The sequence below is a fragment of the Schistocerca serialis genome, chromosome 1 (assembly GCF_023864345.2).
Source record: "Schistocerca serialis cubense isolate TAMUIC-IGC-003099 chromosome 1, iqSchSeri2.2, whole genome shotgun sequence".
NCBI classification, from domain to species: Eukaryota; Metazoa; Arthropoda; class Insecta; order Orthoptera; family Acrididae; genus Schistocerca; species Schistocerca serialis.
The window spans coordinates 1,267,178,170-1,267,203,141 of NC_064638.1; the positions used below are offsets into that span (position 1 = coordinate 1,267,178,170).

General features: G+C 42.3%; 1 protein-coding gene across 1 annotated transcript in view; it reads left to right on the plus strand.

Annotated features, from left to right (window-relative positions):
* LOC126456830 (Down syndrome cell adhesion molecule-like protein Dscam2) overlaps positions 1 to 24,972 on the plus strand; it is a 416,068-nt gene that overhangs the window by 248,044 nt on the left and 143,052 nt on the right. The window contains exons 14-18 of the mRNA XM_050092636.1: positions 6,438 to 6,579; positions 8,019 to 8,167; positions 14,570 to 14,758; positions 21,368 to 21,396; positions 21,448 to 21,455. Coding sequence (XP_049948593.1) covers positions 6,438 to 6,579; positions 8,019 to 8,167; positions 14,570 to 14,758; positions 21,368 to 21,396; positions 21,448 to 21,455 — 517 coding nt within the window. The remainder of the gene's footprint in view (positions 1 to 6,437; positions 6,580 to 8,018; positions 8,168 to 14,569; positions 14,759 to 21,367; positions 21,397 to 21,447; positions 21,456 to 24,972) is intronic.

Sequence of the window (24,972 nt, forward strand, 5' to 3'; positions counted from 1 at the left end):
CTGGTTAAGGTTAACCATTAATCCGCGCTCATCTGGAGATAGATTGGATCGAAGTCGAACGAAGGGTAGCGTTTTGAAGGGCAGAGGAAAAAAAGTGCCAAGGCAAGAGCTAAGGGAAAAAAACCTCTGCGATAGTTAGGTTGGGTGGTAAGAGCAGTAGGGGATGTCTTGCTGCCTGCGATAGGTCGTGGAAGGATAGGCTTTGTTAGTAGTGGGTATCATGCATGTCGATACCTTTGACGTTGTGCGGTGGTGTTGCTCGGCGGCTGCCGCTGGGTGCCGGTGTTTAGCTCTCGTTCAGCGTCAGCAACTTGCAACAGTTAGGTTTACTATCGTTTTTGTGTCCGATAGGTCATATATCGGATGCACAGTGTAGGGTGATGTGGGCGAATTGTTTTATGTGTCTGTGGGCGAGCTCGTCGGTTTCCCTGCTGTGGCCTGTTGGTCGGCTCTAATAGCAGCTGGTAGTTGCCAGTCAGTGTTGCTGATACGTAGGGGCTTGCCGACGTTTGTCACTTGTTGGTGTATGTTAGTTTACCATAGCTATGCCCTAGCTAGTAGTCCAAGTTACTGAATGATACCAGGCGCCTCACGAGGATTTACGCTTCCCTTACGTCAGCGTACAAACCGACCTCGGCTGGGCTACGGGTGGCCTAGCAGCAGCCCTATAAATACGGCTGATTGTCGCAACAACACAGCAGCAGTGTAGAAACATGTTTTCCGCCCGGTCTAAGGGCAGGCGTTAAATCCCGTAACTTCGATAGAAGGATCTTCTCCACCGGCTGATTTACGGGGAGTTCACAGCCCGTAGGACTTTGTCCTCTAGAATTTTCAATATGTGGGAAGAACATCTTTGTTGACATTTCTTTTTTCCTTTTCAGTGTTCATTGTCTTCCGTTGCTGGCAGCACATCTGTCAGCATTTGTGGGTCAGTGGGTCGGTTTATCAAAAGGTTCAAATGGCTCTGGGCACTATGGGACTTAGCTTCTGAGGTCATCAGTCCCCTAGAACTTAGAACTACTTCAACCTAACTACCCATAAGGACATCACACACATCCATGCCCGAGGCAGGAGTCGAACCAGACTGTAGCGCCTAGAACCGCTCGGCCACCACGGCCGGCGTTGGTTTATCGGTTCTGTTCAGGGCACGGACCGCGTCTGGAGCGTGGTTAAGGCGCCGGCTGTTGAACAGCCGGTGTGGCCGCTTGCGAAGCGCTCGTCATGGCGTCGGTTGCCAGCAGCAGCGTCTCTGCGAAGTGCGAGACCTTGCCGAGTACTATAGTGAGGAAGGCGAGCGACAGTGCCTGTTGCAGCGAGCGTACTGTGCTGCTACCATGGTGCGAACGTTGATAGCATCGTTTCTACAGCTGCTGCATGTGCTGGTGATCTGCTAGGCGGCGCATTTTCACCCTAGCGAAGGGGTGGGGGAGAGGGGATGGGGGAGGGGGAGGGTCATCTCGCTACTCCGTTTTCTGCGAATGGGCTTGCTCTGAACTTTGAAAAAACACAGTAGATCCAATTTTCTGCTGCAAAAAGTATAATTCATTCAATAAACATAACACATCAAAAGAAGTCAGTAGCCAGGGTAGAGCATACTAAGTTTTTGGGTGTACATATAGATGAAAATCTTAATTGGAAAATTCATATTTTGGATCTAATAAAGCGACTAGGTTCAGCAACTTTTGCAATCAGAAAAATTGCCAATTTTGAGGATGTAGAAATTAAGCTAACATACTTTGCATACTTCCACTCTCTGATGTCACACGGAATATTATTCTGCGGCAACTCAATACTTAGGCAAAAGGTATTCAGTGCTCAAAAGAAAGTAGTTAGAATAATGTGTGGGGTTCATCGTTGCACATCTTGTAGGTATCTGTTTAAAAGGTTAGGAATTCTTACAGCTGCTTCAGAGTACATTTACTCAGCAATGAAATTTTTTCTCAACAAGGACCAGTTTAAAATCAACTGCGACATTCATGATTACAATACCAGAAAAAAGAAAGACCTACAGTATCCTTCACTTAACCTATCTTTGGCACAGAAAGGGGCAAAATATGCTGCTATAAAACTTTTCGAGAAATTAGCAGATGAAATAAAATGTCTGACAGACAGCAGTAATAGTTTCAAAAACAAATTGAAATCATGCTTCCTTGACAACTCCTTCTATACCATAGATAAATTCTTGAATATGAGTAAATAAATCTGGAGATATAATATATGCATTTTGTGCCATTTAAGGGAATGGGATAGATAACAGTAATATTTAGGTATAACGCAATAATGTAAACAAAAAAAACTTGTTTCCTGTGCGCATTTCTTCTGCATTTGACACGATCCACATCATAACGGTTTTCCGTGCTATTGATCAATGGAACACGTAACTAACTAACTAACCAACTAACCTCTGACTTGTTTGTACTGACACGCTTTCGAAACCTCGCCCGCCGCCTGGAGTGGAGGCGGTTGTGGCCTCGTCATTGGCTGGCATCGGTAGTGTGGCAGCATATTGGCCGGTGCCCAGCACTGACAGCGTCCCTGCCGGCGGGCGTAGGGCGGAGTCTACAGCCTCCCTCTCAAACGGCACCGCGCGTGTGCAATCTGCCACAAACGCCTTCCAACCACGGTTGCTCGCAACGCGGTTGCCCTGCAGTTTTGGCATCTCGGCGGACGCGAGCATTTCGACGTCGGGTGTTCGCCCGTTCACTTCACGCATCCCTCGAGGATAGGGCGGCGGCGTGCCTCATGTCCCACCCTTTGGCAGCGGGAGAACTGAGGCGAGCCCCTCTTGTGCTTCAGTAACTCGACTGTGACCGCTGTGTTGGCCGGCACAGCTTCCGGTTCTCCTCACTAACTAGGGCGAGATGAGAGCTTTGTGCTTCTTGGGTGACGTGAAGCGTGCCACCGAACACACACCAGACCCAAGATGTGTTCAACAGCCGCGCACTGGGGGAAGCCGCTGAACACTGCCTCGGTCAGTTTTCCCGGAATGGTGGCACGCGTTTACGATGGCAGCGAGAGTGCTACCGCCCGCTCGACCCTTTCTGCACGTCTCTCCATACCCTTTCCTGCATACCTCACGGTTGTTGTTGTTGTGGTCTTCAGTCCTGAGACTGGTTTGATGCAGCTCTCCATGCTACTCTATCCTGTGCAAGCTTTTTCATCTCCCAGTACCTACTGCAACCTACATCCTTCTGAATCTGCTTAGTGTATTCATCTCTTGGTCTCCCTCTACGATTTTTACCCACCACGCTGCCCTCCAATACTAAATTGGTGATCCCTTAATGCCTCATAACATGTCCTACCAGCCGATCCCTTCTTCTGATCAAGTTGTGCCACAAACTTCTCTTCTCCCCAATCCTATTCAATACTTCCTCATTAGTTATGTGATCTACCCATCTAATCTTCAGCATTCTTCTGTAGCACCACATTTCGAAAGCTTCTATTCTCTTCTTGTCCAAACTATTTATCGTCCATGTTTCACTTCCATACATGGCTACACTCCATACAAATACTTTCAGAAATGACTTCCTGACACTTAAATCTATACTCGATGTTAACAAATTTCTCTTCTTCAGAAACGCTTTCCTTGCCGTTGCCAGTCTACATTTTATATACTCTACTTCGACCATCATCAGTTATTTTGCTCCCCAAATAGCAAAACTCCTTTACTACTTTAAGTGTCTCATTTCCTAATCTAATTCCCTCAGCATCACCCGACTTAATTAGCCTACATTCCATTATCCTTGTTTTGCTTTTGTTGATGTTCATCTTATATCCTCCTTTCAAGACACTGTCCATTCCATTCAACTGCTCTTCCAAGTCCTTTGCTGTTTCTGACAGAATTACAATGTCATCGGCGAACCTCAAAGTTTTTATTTCTTCTCCATGAATTTTAATACCTACTCCGAATTTTTCTTTTGTTTCCTTTACTGCTTGCTCAATATACAGATCGAATAACATCGGGGAGAGGCTACAACCCTGTCTTACTCCCTTCCCAACCACTGCTTCCCTTTCATGTCCCTCGACTCTTATAACTGCCATCTGGTTTCTGTACAAATTGTAAATAGCCTTTCGCTCCCTGTATTTTACCCCTGCCACCTTTAGAATTTGAAAGAGAGTATTCCAGTCAACATTGTCAAAAGCTTTCTCTAAGTCTACAAATGCTAGGTTTGCCTTTCCTTAATCTTTCTTCTAAGATACGGTGTGCATCGCTATTCCCATTCTTTGAGACGCTACATGGAGGCTTTATAAACGACCCTTACTGCAGTGACAACTGGAGGTGGCTTTAGTTAGATCGCCTGGCGACAGGCAAATGACGGGTCTTGTCTCTTCGTATGTTGTAGCTGGATTTGCGGCCATTGGTCCGGCCGGTCTCTGTTCCTCTGCCACGGACTGGAGTCTGTCCACGATGGACGTTGTGGCTGCTGCAGGAGTTCGCGCCGGGCGAAACGCGCCCTCAGACAAGGTCGTCCCAGCGCTGGTGTTTTCCACAGCGCGCTTCTGACCGCCTTTACTTGAAACAGCAACCTGTCCCTTCACCTTTGGCGAGCATTTGCTGCTCACATGTTGCCTTGCGATTCGCGAACGCTTTCGCCGCTCGTTGTCCAGGCCGGGACCACCTCATCTCGGAGTAGGAGTCGACCTCTTGCATCGAGTGCTCCACTCGAAATTGGCCTATAACTTCGACACTGCGTAGTGCCATTGGATGACGTTCACGGACATCCTGTACAACTCGTCAAAGTTTGTCAGTGTCGTTTAGTTAGGTCCTTAACATGTCGACGTTGCCGAAGAAAGATGAAAAGCCTTTAATCGTACACACTTCACCTAATACATGAAAACTGTACTGTTTATGCATCTTTTTCAGTAGATGCAATAAGATCTAACAAAGCCTCAAAGTGCTCATACATAATAGCTCCAATAGGTACATGAAGACCTTGTGGTACACTATCTGGTCAAACGTTCCCGCACAATGTGAGTAATACGTAATTGAGGTAGAAGACACAGGAGGAGTGTAAGGGGGGGGGGGGGGGGGGGTAGGACGTGGTGCAATTGGTAGAGAAAGTAGTGGTTTAGCCTGGAGAGCTCAGTGACTTCTAACATGGACTAGTCATTTGATGTCATCGGAGTAAAAAATGCATCAGGAATATTTCAACCCTTCTAAAACGGCCCAAATCGACTGTTGGTGGTGTGAAAGTGAAGATGAAACGTGAAACATCAATCACAGCCAAACCAGAACCAGGCAGACCTCACCAACGTACGGACAGGGATCACCGAGCATTGCGGACAGTGATCGTGAGACATCGAATAAAGTCAGCGGAAGGATCACTCGTGTGCTACCAGCAGTCGAGGTAGCACGATGCGCGTAGGGTGTCAAAAAGAAGGGAGCAGAATGGTCGAGCTGCTCCTTACAAACCACACATTTCCATGTTCATTGCCAAACGGAGCTTGAATTGGTGTAACGTGCTACGAAACCGGACAGTGGACGGCTGGAAACGAGTGATTCGGATTGACGAATCACGCTGTAACCTGCATCGATGCGAAGGAAGAGTTTGGGTTCGGCGAACACCTGGACACCGGTACCGGCATCATGTGCAGTGTCAACACTGAAATACAGAAGAGTTGGTACTACGGTATGGAAGTGTTAGTTGTGATTACGGTGATCATGATGATGAAGCGCCATACTCCTTGAACGAGCATAGGGGATTGATGCAGAAGACCCGCACCGCCGTACTAGGCAAGGTCCTAGTGGAGGTGGTTTGCCATTGCCTTCCTCCGACCGTAATGGGGATGAATGATGATGAAGAAGACGACACAACAATACCCAGTCATCTCGAGGCAGGTGAAAATCCCTGACCCCGCCGGGAATCGAACCCGGGACCCCGTGCTCGGGAAGCGAGAATGCTACCACGAGCTGCGGTGTGTCCCCTTATTGTGCATAAGAAAATGCTGAATGCGGGATGAAATGCACACATTTTACGGCATTGTGTTCTGCGCAGAGCAGAGGAATAATTCAGAGACAACTGTTGTTTGTATATGCTTGACAATGTAGCACTTCACAATGGAGCGCTTGTTACGCAAGGGTTCCTGGAGAATAAGATTCCTGAAATGTAATTTCTTTACCAGACCTCTGCCCAATCGAACACCTTCGAAATGAATTTGAACTTCGTCTTCGACCGATACCGCAGTGTCCGATATAACTGCCTCGTCTGGTTTCGGCTCTTAAGGAAGAATGGGCTGCAAAACCTCCGCAGACATTCCGATACCTCACTGAATGTGCCCCAGTAGAGTTCAAGACGATATAGAGGTGAAGGGTGGACGCACCGTATAAGAGTGTGCACTATAAGATGTCCGGTCACTTCCTTGTCAACTACTGTATTACTCGTATAGAAGTTAGCGTATAATTATTGTGTCTGTAACACGAATGCTTTCCTGTCCAGAACCGGTGAGGTTTGACGTGATGGAGAAGAATGTGACAGCCCGCCGCGGTCAGCAGGTGACACTGAAATGTGACGTCAGAGGAGACCACCCCATACAAGTCAACTGGTTGTTCAGGGGGCAACGTCTGCACCACAGTTACAGGTAAGTGCATGTGCAAAGGCGTGCTAAATCTTTATGACGGGCTAGACTCGCATAATCGTAATTTAATTATGTAAAAAACGATCATCTATGTTGTTTATCCTTTTTGTATCAAAATACACATACGCACTTGCACTCACAAACATACACAGATTGAGACAGCTACTGCAGGCTCAACAAAAATATTTATAACAGTTAAATATATGGAGGTCCGTCTTTTCTCAAGTTATAGAGGGTAATGTGGAAGGGGCAGGCGTTTGTAGTTCACTTCTCCCGAAGGCGAGACGTTGTTAAGCAGCGCTGTTATCTTGTTACAACTTGATCAAATTTCACGCATATTATTTCGCTGAAGTCCTCTTTGAAGGCTTTTCCAGTACCACAGGAAGATCTTACAGTACCATTTAAATAAAAAAAAAATGCCGCTGACATAATTCAGCCGCTAGAAGGCAGTAAAAATTATGTGTCAGTCAGAAAATTTGCTATATTGGCGCTGTGAAACAGCGAAATTCATACTTTGATTTATTCACTCATTATGGATACTTTTGGTTCCCCTGTCTTAGCTGCCTCACAGTCTGTATTGAATATATTCTATAAACCAGTACCACTAACATTATTATCATAATTTTAAACCATTCTAAACCAGTTAAGAAAACGTAAATATAATTAAAATTATATATTCTTTCATGTTTGCTATTAATAAAATTGTACTACAGTTAGCTACAAAGGTACACATGATAAACTGTGAAACAACAACTGGAAAGAGAAATTAAACATAGTAATAATTAAAGGAAACCTCCATCGTCAAGTCACCTTCTGATTATTTAAACATCATGTAGACTGGGCTTAAATTGATAACTGATTACCTTCTGAAAAACCTAATATTACGACCATGAGCTACTGGTAAAATTCTTTGCTTGCACAACCAGTTTCAGTCGTCTGGCGCTTATCAGGTTCATAAAAACGTTCACAGTGTCATGTCAGACGAAATATAAAATCATTATCGTCAGATGTGGTATGAATCTGTTCACAGCGTTGACGCTGATTCCAGTTATAATATGAATGAGTACACTACCTAGCACAGTTTTTATAGATAGACGATGTAATTTGTGTCACCATATGATCATGGTTTTATTACCTAACCACAATGATTTTATATTTCACTTAACGTGGTGCTGTGAATACTTTTATGAACCTGATAATGGTTAGACTGAAACTGGTTGTGCAAGTGAAGGATTTTAACAGCAGCTCAAGGTGGTAGTATGATATTTTCAAATGTTTATTAGAGCTGTGGGGCTTCACTTCTTGAAAATATATTGATTACCTCCAATTCCATATGTTTCATTTTGTTGCTTGGTTAACCTGAAAAACAGATTACTGGGAAAACATGTACAAGGTTTCCTCAGTGCTTGGACACTGATAACATTCGTTTGGACTGCTGGCAGACTCAGCATGTCAGAAATGAAGACGGCTACGGGACTGCAGGCTCAGCTGGTGATCGACCAGGCAGACAGGCAGGACTCCGGCCTCTACGTGTGTGAAGCGGGGAACGTCTTTGGCCACAGCGAGCTGCTGGTCCGTTTGGCTGTCCAAGGTAACGGCTGCCACATCCATGCATCCTCAGCTACTTACTATTACAGGCCAGACTTCTTAAATGTTATGAAATATTTCACACAGAACTTTTATATAGGTAAAGACTTCACTGACTCAGACATTGTCAACAGCTCCATAGCACTATAATGGTTTCGGTTCTAATGGAAAGGTTCTGAACTTTCCAAAAGGAGATCCATTAAACCATCCAATCCAGACGCTTGTGAGCAGTAGCTGTGGCAGTCTGACTTATTTGAATCACACCAGCTTCTGACAAATCTGGAGGTTGTAACCTCCCCCTCACTTATCGACCTTAATGACAGTGAAAAATTAAACTGCGTGTACCTAATGAAATTTGGGAAAAGCAATCGTCACCGAAGTTAATTTGTCGGTAAAGAGGGAGGAAGGGGTTACATCTAAATGAAAGGAAAAATGCTAATGAAACTGGTGGAAATTAATTTTGAAAAGGGGTAAAGTTAATAAAGAAAGTAAATGTCCGGCCGTTACGTTAACAATTAACTAGCGGTAATTAGATATTTGAGATTTGGGGGAAATCACGGTCGCCAGTCCTAAGGACAATTACTGTAGTAACTGAAAAATAAAGGTAATTACACATATAATTAGCACTAGAAGCGTGGCAACTGAAGGTTGACACGTGTAGTGTGAAAACTGAAAGTTTGTCAGAAGTATAAACTTTCGCTGCACTCTGACTTAATTTAGCAAAAGAATTAATAAAACCGGAAAACTGAAAGTTAATTTAGTGACTGAAATTAATGAGAAGCTTTCTTTCTTAAGCACATCGAAATTCAGTAAAATACAGTTAGTCTTGGGCTACCTCAACAATCATTTCAAAAGCTACTTGAATCTACGCAATTTAAAAATAAGAGATTTAACTTTGAACTTGAATTAAATGATTCCGAACAATTAACAATAGTACGATTTTGTACGTACCACGCTGAGCTGCAGTCACAGGTAAGCTAAAATACGGTAACAAAACTCGCACTCTTAATTTGTGCTTGTGCAATCTAAATATTGTAGCCAGCTATGAATACCTTAACTGAACTTTGAAATTAAAGCAGTGAAATAGAATGATGCTGACGTTTGAATTTCAACGACACTCGGGTTCATTCCGGAAAAGGAAGGGACCCTGCTTGGTAATGCAATTGGGACAATGAGCAACAAACGTTCATGCTAAGTTGCTGTAATTTTGTGATGCAACAATTTTAAAAGTTTGAAAAGCTGAGGTGTGCCATACAGTTCTAAAACTTCACGTGCTTCCAGTCTTCCTTGTTGGTTGATTGAAAGTTTGAAGCCGTCGATCGAGGAGGTGGCGACAGTCACTCATTGTCAGCCGTCGCTGTTGCAGAAGCTGGATGTTGGCGCGCCTTCTTCTCGACACGGTCACCAGGCGAAACGGGCTCTTGATGTGCGCCAGCTATTGCTTCCCGTCCGTGACACCATGTCAGAAACTATCGTCGCAAGTCGAGCGCAATTACATGCTGCCAAACCCAGAAAGCGCAGCAACTCGCGGGAGCTTCACACAACACACCTGCTCCACTGCACCACCCCAGCCAGACTCGTCTGCTCTGTCCGCGCTCCACGCGGCAGAGTTCACCCTACCAAAGATCCTAAACACTTTGGTTCTCCACACGACCTATCGATGTATTCGTTCGATAGCATAGTTTTCCCTAGGCAAGACCCAGCGTAAAAATACAAATAATATTTACAAAACAAACCAATTATACATCGACATAAATGCATATATATATATATATATACAAATAGTAAAACAATTACAATATATAAAGGAACAGAAATGTCATATATTCAGGTAACAAAATAAGGAAAAAAATTTATAGTACAATAGATGGAAATAGAAGGATATGCATTTCCGGCGTTACAAGGTTAAGTTAAAATTAAAATTATGAAAGATTCTTTTAGTCAGAGTAATTTAAAGGGATATTTACTACCTTTCTGATGAACCATAATACCACAATAATAATGATTTGCCTTTACATAATAACATACACGCAGGTATTCAGTCAACGGTACACGTCAGCTATTGGTAAGTCTCTCTCTCACATTGTAGTACAAACGAGTCAAATACCTACTATTAGCACAAAGATCGTCTCACTGATCCTTACACGTAACTGATTGCACACACTCAGCTGATTGCACTGTGGTAGCTGGTGGGTGATCTATTTCTGCTAGAGAGCACAATCATTCTGGCATTAGTCATTCGCCGGCCGATGTGGCCGTGCGGTTCTAGGTGCTGCAGTTTGGAACCGATACGGTCGCAGGTTCAAATCCTGCCTCCGGCATGGATGTGTGTGATGTCCTTAGGTTATTTAGGTTTAATTAGTTCTAAGTTCTAGGTGACTGATGACCTCAGAAGTTAAGTCGCATAGTGCTCAGAGCCATTTGAACAATTTGAACCATTAGTCATTCATCATGTTACCAACATAATTTCGTAGGCTTTCGCGGTCAGTCAGTTGACATCAACGTTTTCTGAGCATCGTGTCGCGTCGAACTGCAAAAACAATTTTTTTAATTTAAAAAAATAAAAACTATGCACGAGCAACCAACGTTTCGGCGACGTTTACCGTGGCCTTCTCCTCGGTCTACTGATGATCACTATATACAGAAAACGGCCGCTGTTACCGTAGCCGAGGTGCTCGTTGCTCCAGCATGGGTCCTTTATCTTTGCGTTATGACGTGGTACGATAGAAAACTCTCATGTAAATGTTGCCAACAGATATGTATGGATTGACCTGCGAGCTGAAGTCGCTACATACACATTAGATAATGAACACATGAGTTTTCTATATTGCTACCTCTTTTGCGTGCGTCTAACGTAACAATGTTTATGATGATATTAGCTAAGTGCACATCAAATCTGATATTAAGGAATAAAACAATAGGCTTAGCTAATTTTTTGCCACTGACACAGCAAAATTAAAATTAAATTTTAAGACAGAAAACACAATTCCAGGAATTCTTTCTAATGTCTCATTGATCATGGTATCGGTTTATTTACGAGGGTTTAAACTTTAATAGTGGCAAATAGTTATTTACAACTTACACAATGCAGACACATGTTTTGAAGTTTTCTCATCCTTGAGAGTAGTCACCAGCATTGTGTATAGCCCCTTGCAGTCACAGAGCGATTCTAGGCGCTTCAGTCCGGAACCGCGCTGCTGCTATGGTCGCAGGTTCGAATCATGCCTCGGGCATGGATGTGTGTGATGTCCTTAGGTTAGTTATATTTAAGTAGTTCTAAGTCTAGGGGACTGATGACCTCAGATGTTAAATCCCATAGTGTTTAGAGCCATTTTATAACCCCTTGCCAGCAATGTGGAAGTCGTAGGACACATATAGCAGTGCCAGATGTGTTGATACATCGAGTGGAGCGGTCTACTGCCTGACAAATCTCTGGACAGTTCTGAAACGAATGCCAAAAAGTGGTTCCTTCATCTCAGGAATCAAGCCCCATCGACCGACCAAATCAGTCGCAAGTTGGTGCCACACGAGACCCGGCATTGTCCTATAAAATGATGGGCGGATCGTGCAGAAAGTGTCACCGTTTCTTTTTGGAACACAGCTTGCAATCCACCACAGTCCCAGGACTTAAGTCCTTGTGATTTGAAGTTGATTCCTAAGACGAGGGAAGCACTTCTTGGCATTCGTTTCAGAATTGTTACAGAGATTCGGGGAATAGACCGCTCCTCTCGAACTATCAACACAACTATCCTACGAGTTCCATATCACTGACAACTGGTTATGCACAATTCTGTTGACTGCTCTGAAGGACAGTAAAATTGAAACATTTATCTATTTTCTATAAGTTGTAAATAAACATTAACCACTATTAAAGTTCCAGTCCTCGTACATAGAGAAAATCAGTCAACAGCATATACTCCTAAAAGCTCTAGTATCCAGTATAGCTATTCTTCCTCCATCACTGTGTGTTTCACATTTCGTCCACTTCCACTGGATTCTAATTTGTTACGTTATTATAATAACTGTTTTACGTTGGTTAGTTTTATATAGTGATATGGCATATGCGCATTACAGCAGTACAGAAATATCTGAATAAAGGTGAATATTAGTTTTAAATGCGTAAATATGTATCTGTACTTCATAGTTAGAGAACACTACATGCAGTTTTTCTATTTTTTATACTGATCTTGTATGGGTCGTATCCATCAATATTGGTTTCTCCACATTTAATTTATTTACTATTATTGTGATAATATTTGCCACTTGACTTATTGTAACTACATATATCTATTTTCTAAAATATGAGAAGCTTTTCACTATAAATATTTAAGTAATTGATGTACCACTTTCCAAGAAAGACAATTAGATAGCAGAAATTGAATACTTTATATATCAGCTTGTTTTTGTGTGTCTCTCCTTTCCTCAACCAATTTCGTATGTAACGATGCATGTCGTCCACACACTTTAACATTAATATTTCGTAATGAAACCAGAAGCAGTAGATACTGACGATTTATCGGAACATTTTAGTAAAGACTACAACCTGAAAATGTATCACTGCTTTTAATTTTTTTTAAATCTTTAATTTTAATTTCATTCTGCTGAAAGTACCGATGGGCAACGACCTTGCCGTAGTGGATACACCGGTTCCCGTGAGATCACCAAATTTAAGCGCTGTCGGGCGTGGTCGGCACTTAGATGGGTGACCATCCAGGCCGCCATGCACTGTTGCCATTTTTCGGGGTGCACTCAGCCTCGACATGTCCATTGAGGAGCTACTCGACCGAATAGTAGCGGCTTCGCTCAAGAATACCATCATAAGGACTGGGAGAGCGGTGTGCTGACCCCACGCCCCTCCTATCCACATCTGCCCCTGAGGATGATACGGCGGTCGGATGGTCCCGAGGGGCCACTTGTGGCCTGTAGACAGAGTGTTTTTTTTTTAAATATACTGACGATTATTTTAGGTGCATGCAGCATTTTTTTATGTAGGGCCTTTTCATGTACTTGACTTTAAAGACCATTTTTATTTCTAATGATGAACTTGGGTCCATATGGAGTTTTGAAATGCCATTTCAGAAACAGTACAGTAGATAACTGGATAACTCATCATTTTAAATTTATTAAAAACTGCTTTTCATGACTGCCTATGTGCAAATAAATTTCATGTATTGTTACAGTTTTTATTTTAAACAATACTTTTTTGTAGAAACCAAAATCCTCTAAATTGCACATCATATTTTGTGTTTTTTTCTGCGTATTTGGGTAGTAACTACATAATAGTGTTTCAAGATCATACTCTTAAACATGATATTTGTAGAATATTCATTTCAATAGTTCCAAATGTTTTCTCAACTTAGATGGCCATTTGTCCATACTTCCAAAACCTTTGTTGCTCAATGCAGTATCCACTTGTTTCTAAGATTATATTGTACATTGTTATTGTTCTCGTATCTCTAGAGCCACACATCATGCCAACTTGACATTTATTACCAATCCACCAACATTGCTACTTCAGTAATCAAAGAGATTGTTCATCCTAAATTACCTGTATTGTGTACTTTAATAAAATGACAAGTATTATATGTGATCAGAGGCTTTCTCAGCGTATGTGTCGTTGCTCAATGAGCAGACAGACCATTCATTCAGAACCACCTGATGGTGGCGGAAAGGTTATTCGCCGAAATAGCGTGGGACATCGATGATAATATCTGGCTGTACACCCGAGAGCCCTGGAAACATGACCAATATGATTTAAAATCAACCCTGAAACTGCCTCTGATACTTGATATGATACTCTGGGAGTTTTATAAATAATAGATGATATAGGAATGACCCCTGAGAGTCCCAATACTTATTTTACTATGTGAGGAAACGTAATTTTCATGACTTGTTACACTCTATTGCCTGGTAAAATCATATGGAATCTACTAGTTGTGCACAACTAATGGAACAACTTAACAATTCAGAATCACCCAAGAGATCATAGACAACCAAATCAAAAACGTAAGATAAATTTAGCAATACCCCTTAGTTTAGGTTTTCATGATGTTTAACAATAAGGACTTGCTCTGGGAGGTCAGAAACAGGTTGATCTTTTTTCCTCTCCCTAGAATCCACTGATCAGATTCACATAAATCATATTCTTTCTGAAGGAGTTACATTATGTTTCCTGAATTCTCTTTCTGTAAGCTAAGAGGAACTGAGTAACTATGTTACTAGTTTATTATTTTCTTTGTGAAGCATCATCCTATTTATGATATGCTTTTACTTTTCATTTGTTTGATGCCTGTTGAAAATATCTCTGAACCGAAAGAAATATTAGATATGATTTAAGAGACAGTCTTTGTTGCTTTAAGTCTGTTAAATTAATGATTGTTGACAAGCTTATTATTCTGTTTTGTAGAACCTCCTGATCCACCATTGGACGTTGAAGTGGTTGAAGTGAACAGTAGGTCAGTTCGCCTGTCCTGGCACCCTCCTTTCGATGGGCACAGCACCTTAATGGGATACCTTATACAGTATAAGAAAGCTACCAGCCTCATGGATGATTGGCAACATGCTGGAACCGTTAACATCTCCATCCCATCTTCAGGTGCTGATTTAACAAGTAAGAAGTGAGTACTTATAACACAGTGATAAGCGACGACCCAGACAAACTATGAATTCCAATAAATAAAAAGAATAACAACTAAAGCCCACATAATCAAATATTGACAATGCCTTGGTCGTTGCAATAGAATTATTAAAATCTGTAACAGACGATGTTAATCTACTTAATTTCATCTGATACAAGCTTTCTGTCTCTGAACCTACACATTTTATAAAAAAAATTGTCACAAAAATAGCAATAACTCAAAAAATAATGCATCGTTAATTGTCTTCTTAGTTGAAGTATGGAGGACATAACACAATACAAACAAAACCTGAAACTCCTGTTTCAAATTTTTAAATGCACATTAAATATAAAAACTGACTGTCTCTTTAGTGTTGTTCAAAAAACGTCATTACTGAGTGTGATTACCACAGGCAGAAAATAAAACATGAGAGTAATGTTCGATGTTGATAATGTTGGTGCTAATGACCTTCTTACAAAATGAATGCCGTGTTGATGCTCTGTTATTGAGATTGGGATGCTCCACTGTCTCATTTTCTTGAAGTGGGAGATATTCTTCAAAAACACGACTCTTTCATGATCAAGCATCATTGTCTTGTCTAAGAAAAACATCACTCATTCTACTAGGAAAATTATGTAAATAAGTATCAAGGACATCATGTGTATAGTGCAGACATGCACCCAAAGATATTCAAGATCGTGCTTGCACCTGGGTAGTACCAGCCAACAACATCACATACTACCACCAAGGGCGCCGAAATGATAGTTTGTGTTTGGGGGGGGGGGGGGGGGGGGAGCTGGGTGGTGAGGAACCAAAGGGTATGGAGTATATTTAATATACTGGAAGACGAATGGCGATATGTAAGTAGCCTTAAAGGTTTCAGTTCTGACCCTGTTAAAAACTTTGTCCTCTTACTAAAATACTAGGCCATGTTCATACTAGGCGCTTCAGTCTGGAGCCGCGCGACCGATACGGTCGCAGGTTCGAATCCTGCTTCGGGCAAGGATGTGTGTGACGTCCTTAGGTTAGTTAGGTTTAAGTAGTTCTTAAGTTCTAGGGGACTAATGACCTCAGATGTTAAGTCCCATAGTGCTCAGAGCCATGTTCGTACTAAACAAAAAAATATACATTACTAAAAGAAAAACGCCTGACTACACTGTTTTTTCTCCTTTCCCTGAGAGTGGAGAAGGGGTTACCCTCAGAATCAATATACTGCAAATATACACAACATATAAGGAGCTATAAATTAATGTACAGGTACAGTTACAACGAATTTCCGACGTTATGATCCTGTAAGTATTGCAAGGACTTCGTTCCTGTCACAATAAAATACAAAAGATGCGTTAATAATTGGTATATAATAGCTGCTGAGTATTATTGCCAAGCAAAGAAAAACTTAAATACGAATATTGTGTTTGTGACTGGGAGGGCAAAGAACAGTGAGAGGAAGTGATGTGTATAGCCCACAAAGTATCGCCGAAAACCCAAAAAGTTTTGACTTGTAATCTGTCGAAATATTACGATCTCCTTTAGATACGTGCAGCGGTAAAAGTTTACACTGTGGCACCAGAAACCATGAATGACCGTTATACATGAATATATACACAAAAAATGAAAGATTTTTTGGTGCTGACACGTCAATTAAAGAGTTGTTAATACAAATAGTACACATAACTATACCTTTTAGGTGCATTTTATCAGGGTCTCATCATCCATAACAACAGGTGCATCAACTCTGAATAGCACTTAAATTTATTGGCATCTTTTCTCTGTGCTGTGTAACATGTTAGTTAACTCAATGTCGCAGTGAGAAACATGGGAAAATGCAGGCTACATGATCTCTCTCTCTCTCTCTCTCTCTCTCTCTCTCTCTCTCTCTTCTCTCTCTCTCTCTCTCTCACATACACACACGCACACACAAACACACACACACACACACACACACACACACACACACATTATGGTATTACACATTCAGAATTCTTCCATGTAACAAAAGGAGTTGTCAAGTATATATGATTTTGTGTTTGAAATTTATTTTATTGTTGATTTTCTTTGGCACGCCATTAGGTAAGTGGTTAAAGATTTTTATGACTGAATACTTCATTCCTTTCCATGACACACTAAAGTTGAGTAGTTCCTCCTTATAGTTTCACTTTTTATGACTACTTGTGTGGTTTACCACTACATACTCCACAACAGAGTATGTGTACCCAAGTCACTGTCGGCAGTCAGGCCAGATATTTAAAGAGCTGTCGACTAAAGATTCTGTACTCGCCAGTATATATTGTTCTTATTACACATTTTTGTCAAATGAACACTATCTTTCTCAATGAAGTGTTGTGTGAATAACATGCCGTAAGACCTAAGTAACGGAAAACAAGAAATTAACTGAATTATTGGACATTTTCATCTCCAAGTCTGCTTTTTCCCGAAGTTGCGTAGATCTCATGGTTAAAATCTATTACATGTGGCTTAAAGTTCAGATTCTTACGAGTGTGAACTCCTCATAATTTAGAATATTGGGTTCTACTGAATGTTCTTTATTCACTGTCAGTACTTGTGCAGTACAGAACATTTGAAGTTCCATTTAAAGAAATTCATTTCATAATTTGCAAGAAATTGTTATTTGCAGTTTCAAATGTTTAACTTTCTCTGTTGGATTCGATTACAATACTCTCATCATCAGTAACAAGTAACTATAAACAGCTAGCACAGTCCTCGACATATACAATTATCTCAACAACAAGCTCAGTTTAGGATCATTTACAGTCTGCATAATCGTACCCTTAAATTTTTGAAAGACTTTAGTCGTCCATGATTTATTCATACTGGGTTTCTGGGTATTCAACCGTGTTGTTGTTTCCATCTCACGCACAATATTTCGACAACCGACCTGGACGACTTCTTGAGATGTTGTGAGTATTGCTGTTATGTTTATTTTCTACCTAAGCTCCAACCGCACTGTGAACTACTGTTCTTCTCACGCCGCTGTCTATTGCCGAATTCATTGTCTCTTCACGACCACTACGCCCTTTGATGCTCCTTTGTTTTCCAGAGGCCTCACTTACTTTCTGTGAAACTCATATTGTCTCAGCGTATCCCAGCTCTGATGAGTCCAGTATCGTGATGAAAACACCAATTTTATGGGACAACGTAATTAAGGAGTCTGTCGAAATAAAAATGTCGGAAAAGTTCATAAACCGGGACGGAGTTTTCAATTTAAAGATGACTTGGGGTACGGCATTCAATTTATTGCGATCTCGTCGGTCGTCACATCCACCAGAGCTCGGAAACGCTGAGAGAATGTGCTTTTCACGCAATATCTGTGCGAGCTTTGAAAAATAAAAGAACATCAAAAGGCAAAATGGGCGTCAAGAAATGAACTCAGTTATAAACAGCGGTGCAAGACCGATGGATCATATTCCGGTTGGAGATAAGTCAGCGAGTACACATAACAGCACAACATGCAGCCCCCGAAGAATACGGCTGGGAATAAATAAAATGTAACTACAACACGCAGAACATGTGGAAGTACACCACTAATCAATCGAGGAAACCTGACACAACACGACTATGTTTTGATTAATCAGAGGACGTCGAGTGATGAAATGGCTGCAGTAATTGTGACTTTCCATTGCTTTCGATTATTTTGCTGTTTCTGTTATTTTTTGTGTTTCTCAAGTACAGAAATTGTCACTCAAGCCACTAATTAGACTATATATTTAACAAATTCACTTCCTCATAACGGAAATTCCACAGTTAATCCTTTACTATTTGATCTGACAGTGGCCCAACCGCAAGCAAAGAAAATATTCATGTGAGGCGATCGGAGGGAGGATAATCAGCAGTCGGTCTTCATGCATCATTTTCTATCGAGTTTAATCCGCGAATGTGTGCCGTGTACCCCGGTTGTGTATGTATGCTTCTTTTGCTGGTACCTGTTGGTGGTCTTTGTTGCGTATATATATATATAAAATTTTATATATTTCTTTTATTTTTAATTTATCAGCGTGATTCTTTCTCTCAGGGATATTATCTTTTCTTATCACATTTACTTACGTGCGTAAGTAAATACGAAAAGGGTTCTTGAAGGACCGCTGTTATTCATGTACCAACTTTAGATTTTGAATGTGATGACTAAAATACAGTTGCCATTAAATGAATTGAATGTAATTTGGTTAATTTCTATTTATTGATTGCAAAGCAAGGCTCGAGAAAATTTCGATTGTTGCCGTGGAGCGGCCAAGATAAAACTTAACTGAACTCATGGAATCTGTATAATTTAAAAATGAACTTTGACGTTAAATTAATTATCTGTTGCAATTTAGAAAGGCTCTTACAACTAAATCTCTCGCATTTACAGTTACTGTTAACACTTTGAAAAATAGATTAATACTTCGGCGCGTAATGGCCGACCAGAGGCTGCATCGGAAGATGAGCTTCCCGCAGCGCAAATTACTGAAAAAATGCTTATTAAAAAGAATTAGCCGCTGAGGTGACAACAATCACAAAGAAATTCATTTTGTGATAACAATAATTAGTTTATTTTAGTGGAATACAGAATAACTTATGTGTAGCCGCTCAATGGCTGCCTTCCGTATTGCGAAACAAAACAGTGTGTGTACCATTAAGTACGTCCGTCCTCCTCGGCCGTACAATCGCGTCTCTTAGCGACCCTTTTTTATTTTCATAGACGCGTTTTAAATAAAGATGCTACTTTTAAATTATCGCTGCATATCAGTTTTTTTTTTCAAGAACATTAACAGTGTCTTTTATACTAATTATATTCATAAAATACGTAAACTGTTTACAAATAATTTTTAGTTCACCCTTAACACTTCCCAATATTGTTCACTGCTTACAACCGATAAAAATGTCAGTATTTATGTGACGTACCGTCACATCTTCTAGCTGATCCAGTTCGTGGTAAAAACCTTTAGGTACTAATTGAAGTCGCCAAGCATCAGATCTAGACATCTTCTAGTTGGCTTGTGTTGCAGTCTTCCTCTGAGCCCCTTTAACTTCATATTCTCTGAAGTCAGCGTTTTTCTATCAAAGAACCGTGTAGTCTCGCCGAAGCGTTCCTGTAAATTTGGTACTCCTACTACCTGAGGTACGACCTCCATTTCTACACTTATACTCTGCAAGCCTCCTTACGGTGTTTGGCGGAGAGTACTTCTGGTACCACTAACTACTCCCCCCGTCCCTGACCCATTTGCAAAGTGCGCTCAGGAAGAACGACTGCTGTCGAACTACATAAGCTCTTTATGTCTCTGATTTTCTCGTCATAATTTCCCCGAGATGTGTGTGGGTGGAAGTAAGACGTCGCTTGACTCCCCTTGGAAACCACGCTCTCAGAATTTGAACAGTAAAGCTCTCCACGATAAACAATGCCTCTCCTTCAGCGGCTGCCACTGGAGTTTGAGCTTATCCGTTAGGCTCTCGCGCTTACTGAGGGAAACCGCGACGACATGCGCCGCTAGCAGTTAGACCTACTCAGTCTCTTGCATTAATCCATTATGGTAATGGCTCCAGAATAACTAACAAATTCAAGAATTTGTATAACAAGTTTTTGTAAGCCACTTTGCGGCGGCGTGGTTCTTTCCGTCCCTTTACGACGGACCTGCACCTACCTGTGAACATTGTCTCAGCAGATCATCAGTAGGAAAGCCGAGTGAAACCTACTGTACTTCGACGTGAACTGGGCTGCAATTAAAATCACTAATCTACGTTTTGGGTGAAACAAGAAATGAAAGGTTGGAAATTTTTTCCTCAGTTAATACACTCCTGGAAATTGAAATAAGAACACCATGAATTCATTGTCCCAGGAAGGGGAAACTTTATTGACACATTCCTGGGGTCAGATACATCACATGATCACACTGACAGAACCACAGGCACATAGACACAGACAACAGAGCATGCACAATGTCGGCACTAGCACAGTGTATATCCACCTTTCGCAGCAATGCAGGCTGCTATTCTCCCATGGAGACGATCGTAGAGATGCTGGATGTAGTCCTCTGGAACGGCTTGCCATGCCATTTCCACCTGGCGCCTCAGTTGGACCAGCGTTCGTGCTGGACGTGCAGACCGCGTGAGACGACGCTTCATCCAGTCCCAAACATGCTCAATGGGGGACAGATCCGGAGATCTTGCTGGCCAGGGTAGTTGACTTACACCTTCTAGAGCACGTTGGGTGGCACGGGATACATGCGGACGTGCATTGTCCTGTTGGAACAGCACGTTCCCATGCCGGTCTAGGAATGGTAGAACGATGGGTTCGATGACGGTTTGGATGTACCGTGCACTATTCAGTGTCCCCTCGACGATCACCATGGTGTACGGCCAGTGTAGGAGATCGCTCCCCACACCATGATGCCGGGTGTTGGCCCTGTGTGCCTCGGTCGTATGCAGTCCTGATTGTGGCGCTCACCTGCACGGCGCCAAACACGCATACGACCATCATTGGCACCAAGGCACAAGCGACTCTCATCGCTGAAGACGACACGTCTCCATTCGTCCCTCCATTCACGCCTGTCGCGACACCACTGGAGGCGGGCTGCACGATGTTGGGGCGTGAGCGGAAGACGGCCTAGCGATGTGCGGGACCGTAACCCAGCTTCATGGAGACGGTTGCGGATGGTCCTCGCCGATACCCCAGGAGCAACAGTGTCCCTAATTTGCTGGGAAGTGGCGGTGCGGTCCCCTACGGCACTGCGTAGGATCCTACGGTCTTGGCGTGCATCCGTGCGTCGCTGCGGTCCGGTCCCAGGTCGACGGGCACGTGCACCTTCCGCCGACCACTGGCGACAACATCGATGTACTGTGGAGACCTCACGCCCCACGTGTTGAGCAATTCGGCGGTACGTCCACCCGGCCTCCCGCATGCCCACTATACGCCCTCGCTCAAAGTCCGCCAATTGCACATACGGTTCACGTCCACGCTGTCGCGGCATGCTACCAGTGTTAAAGACTGCGATGGAGCTCCGTATGCCACGGCAAACTGGCTGACACTGAAGGCGGCGGTGCACAAATGCTGCGCAGCTAGCGCCATTCGACGGCCAACACCGCGGTTCCTGGTGTGTCCGCTGTGCCGTGCGTGTGATCATTGCTTGTACAGCCCTCTCGCAGTGTCCGGAGCAAGTATGGTGGGTCTGACACACCGGTGTCAATGTGTTCTTTTTTCCATTTCCAGGAGTGTATATTCTGAAACGTAGGTGAACAAGTATCACTGCCAAGCCCGTGCTGGTCTTAACACAGTCACTCACAATACCTTTCACTCACGTTAGCAAGTTTATGGTGTTGCATTTCCCGAAAACGTAATAGCTACAAAAATACTGATTGTTTTTGATTGCGAATGCTCGCCAAATATTAAGTCTGTCGTTGCCAAATGCAGTCACAATTTTTAGCCACCGACCTGCTCAATACGCCACGCGGAATATATGTCTTTTGTCGTCACAAAATTCACTTAAAAATTCCGAAATTTCTACACACACATAGGAATAATTATGCCGTCACTGTCCAACACGTTTGATATATGAAACACTGCTAGACCCGGCAACTTATCATTTCCATCGGAATTACTATTGCACACGTCCGATCTCTTTCATGGCTAGGCTTCGACTCCTGCTCTAGAATACTCCAAGTCTTCTCTACCAGCAGAGAAAAGCGCGCGAAGAATATTGCTTTACCATTGGTCAGTTTACTCAACAGCCAATAGCAAAACAACATTCTCCCGCGTCAGTTCGCGCTTTTAATCAATAACCAATCGTAAAATAGTAAACCTAACGACTGCACTTTTTACCGACGTAATTACCTAATATGCTGAAGTTTTGTTTATGCATAAAGTTATTTACTATTGTTATTTATACCTAAATTAACTTTCCCTTTACCATAAACTTACTTTACAAACCTATTCTACAAAAATCCCCTTTGTTCATATCCATTAAATTTGTCTCGTACCGAAAAAGGGCAGAGATCTTTACCCAGAAGAAGATGTTAGCAAGGACAGGGCTTACAATAAGGGAAGATCTGACACACGAACGGCTAAAGATTTTAAACAGTGCCATATCCCATTTCGATCTTCAGAATGTGTGGACTCAGGATGGCAGAGTAATCATTAAGACAGAAGCTGGAAAGAAGACAGTCACAAACATGACAGAACTGAATAGTATTAAGTGAAGCTACTCGAGCCAAAAGTGCAAACTTAACACCATTTGCAATTGTAACAGCCCCAATACTCAGATATAGTCTTGTAATTGTATTAATTTTTTAATTATACCCATATTTGTACCTTCAACTAATTGTTTTTGTAACTGTATTAACTTTTCACTATTTTTTTTGTGTCTGTAGCTCTAACCATTACTTAATTTTAGTTACTGCTAATTCTTTTTTCATTTTCTCAGTTTATTCTCTTCCATTCTGAAATAGTTCTATTGCAATTATTAGTCTCTCCTTTAGTTCATTAATCACCCATCTCTTTGGTTTAAATTGTTCATAACAAAAATCACTATCAGTATCACTTTAGCAAATTTCAATCTAATTGTAGCTTCCTACGATAATCACTACCAGTATCACTTTAGTAAATTTCAATTCAATTCTAGCTTCCTACGATAATCTATTAATTATTAAGCTTACTTCTCTCTGCTGGCAGCATCGGCCTCTTAAATCACTCCCTTCTCACTTATTTCCACCCTAAGCTGTTTCAAATACGCTAATTACATTTCTCCTCTTACGACAGAGGATACACAGTGACACACAGCCGTCACTATTTTGGTCATATTCTCCTTGCACCGAATACCACTAATCCATTTTCTATACCCCCGCAACCTCAGGAAATCTTTAGCAGTCGCCTTTCTTTCGGCACTCGCCGTGTCACAAACAGGGCGTGCAAAATCTCGGACACCCCTGTGTTATGTCACTTGGCGGAAGCAGCGGCCAGTGCCCCTCGCGGCAGGTAGTGCCTAACAAAGGGACAAACCAGTCTGCCACCCTACTCCAGGCTGCTCAGCGGAACGCGTCAGAGCTTTTAGCAGCTCACTGCAACATCCAGTCTTTACCTGCGCATTACGAAGAACTTAGCCTCCTCTTCAACCAACTAAACTACCACGCAATCCTCTTATCCGAAACGTGGTTGAAACCACACATATCCTCTGCATCTTTTCATCTCCCAGGGTACACATTTCTTAGGCCAGACAGATCAAAAAACCGAGGTGGCGGGGTCGGCGCGTATATACAAACAGATCTCAAAGCGAAAGTCTTATGTACGTCAAATCCTGCTGAAGAAAAAGAGGCTGAATTCATGTTCATTGAAATAAATATACAAAGTCGGAAATTCTTGACTGGCGTCGTGTACAAACCGCCAAAAATATCCTCAATGAGTTCCTTCCAGTCGGAATTACATTCACTTCAGTGTCAATACGAACATGTCATCGTAATGGGTGACTTGAACATAGACCTGCTAAGATACACTCCCTCCGCAATAAACCTAAGAAGACTGTTTAGTTGCAATAGCATGAACATTCTTCCATTACAACCTACACACCATACGGCGCACAGTCATACTCTTATAGACGTAATCGCAACGAAACAGACTGACAAAGTAAGAGATGTTGGTCAAACATCGGCCCCTGGCCTCTCAGCACATGATGTAATATTCCTGGCCTACTCTTTGCAGCCCCCAAGGATCAAATCGCGTTACATAACTTGTAGGAACATGAAACGTATTGACCTTGACGCTCTAACAGCCGATTGCTCAGAAATCTCATGGCATCAAATAATCAGAAACCACAATCGACGGCAAAATCAATGAACTTGGTGATAAACTCACTGCCCTCTATAACAAACATGCACCTGTGCGCACAATCCGTGTAAGAAAATCTCCTGCTCCATGGCTGACAGCTGAATTACGTCAAATGATGACTAATAGGGATGCTGCCCACAGGCGTTTCAAGGCAGATCCGAAACCCGAGCGTTTCGAAGAATATAGAAAGCTACGGAACAGAGTGAAACAATGCATTCGCAATGCTAAAATCAGGCACGCTCGCTCCCTTGTATGCAGCGATCAGACGCCCCCGACTCTATGGAAGAATCTCCGTAGCTTGGGGGTCGGAAAGGCAAAATCGGAAACTACTTTTCATGTGTCAGCTAACGAATTAAATGAATTCTTCTCTGCACCTCTGAATAC